We start from the raw sequence: 592 nt of genomic DNA, 5'->3' as shown, positions 1-592 counted from the left end.
CTGAAGATGAAATAAAGGACACAAAGAAAGATTCCAAAAAAGATAAAGATACAAAGAAGAACAAGGAGTCAGCCACAGAATCTGAAGATGAAAAAAAAGGTGCAAAGAAGGACAAGGATAAGGATAAGAAAAAAGATAAAAAGAAATCTAATGAAAAAAGTGATGAATCAAAGGGCAAGAAAGATTCCAAAAAGGATGCCAAGAAAGAAACTGACACAGAATCTGCTGATGCAAAGAAGGATGCAAAGAAGGATTCAAAGAAAGATTCAAAGAAGGATGCAAAGAAAGATTCAAAGAAAGAATCAAAGAAGGATGACAAAAAGGATGCAAAGAAGGATGCAAAGAAGGGCAAGTAGGCCTTGGATAATAATGCAAGAGCATATCTGATGAAACAATTATAGTAGTTCAAAAGTATGTCTACATGAGTAAAACAGTGATTCAAAGAATCAAATACATTTAAAAATGGGGCAAACAACAATACAAGGAAAGACTCAGAAAAACTTCAAAAACATAAGATATGTTAAGAAAATTAACAGATGAATCATGGAAAGACTTGAAGAATACTTACACTAACTCTGGGAATATGAAAGAT

General features: G+C 32.4%; 1 protein-coding gene across 1 annotated transcript in view; it reads left to right on the top strand.

The window, feature by feature from the left end:
• The window catches only part of LOC105310110 (cylicin-2), a gene marked incomplete at its 3' end in the record, with an annotated part of 3,899 nt that extends 3,547 nt beyond the window's left edge, over nucleotides 1–352 (top strand). The window contains exon 2 of the mRNA XM_023526583.1: nucleotides 43–352. Within this exon, the coding sequence (XP_023382351.1) occupies nucleotides 43–352 (310 nt within the window). The remainder of the gene's footprint in view (nucleotides 1–42) is intronic.
• Nucleotides 353–592: the final 240 nt, after the last annotated feature.

Source organism: Pteropus vampyrus, unplaced genomic scaffold, assembly GCF_000151845.1.
Source record: "Pteropus vampyrus isolate Shadow unplaced genomic scaffold, Pvam_2.0 Scaffold1104, whole genome shotgun sequence".
NCBI lineage: Eukaryota > Metazoa > Chordata > Mammalia > Chiroptera > Pteropodidae > Pteropus > Pteropus vampyrus.
The sequence above is the reverse complement of the archived record's forward strand: the minus strand, read 5'-3'. Positions and strand labels throughout refer to the sequence as shown.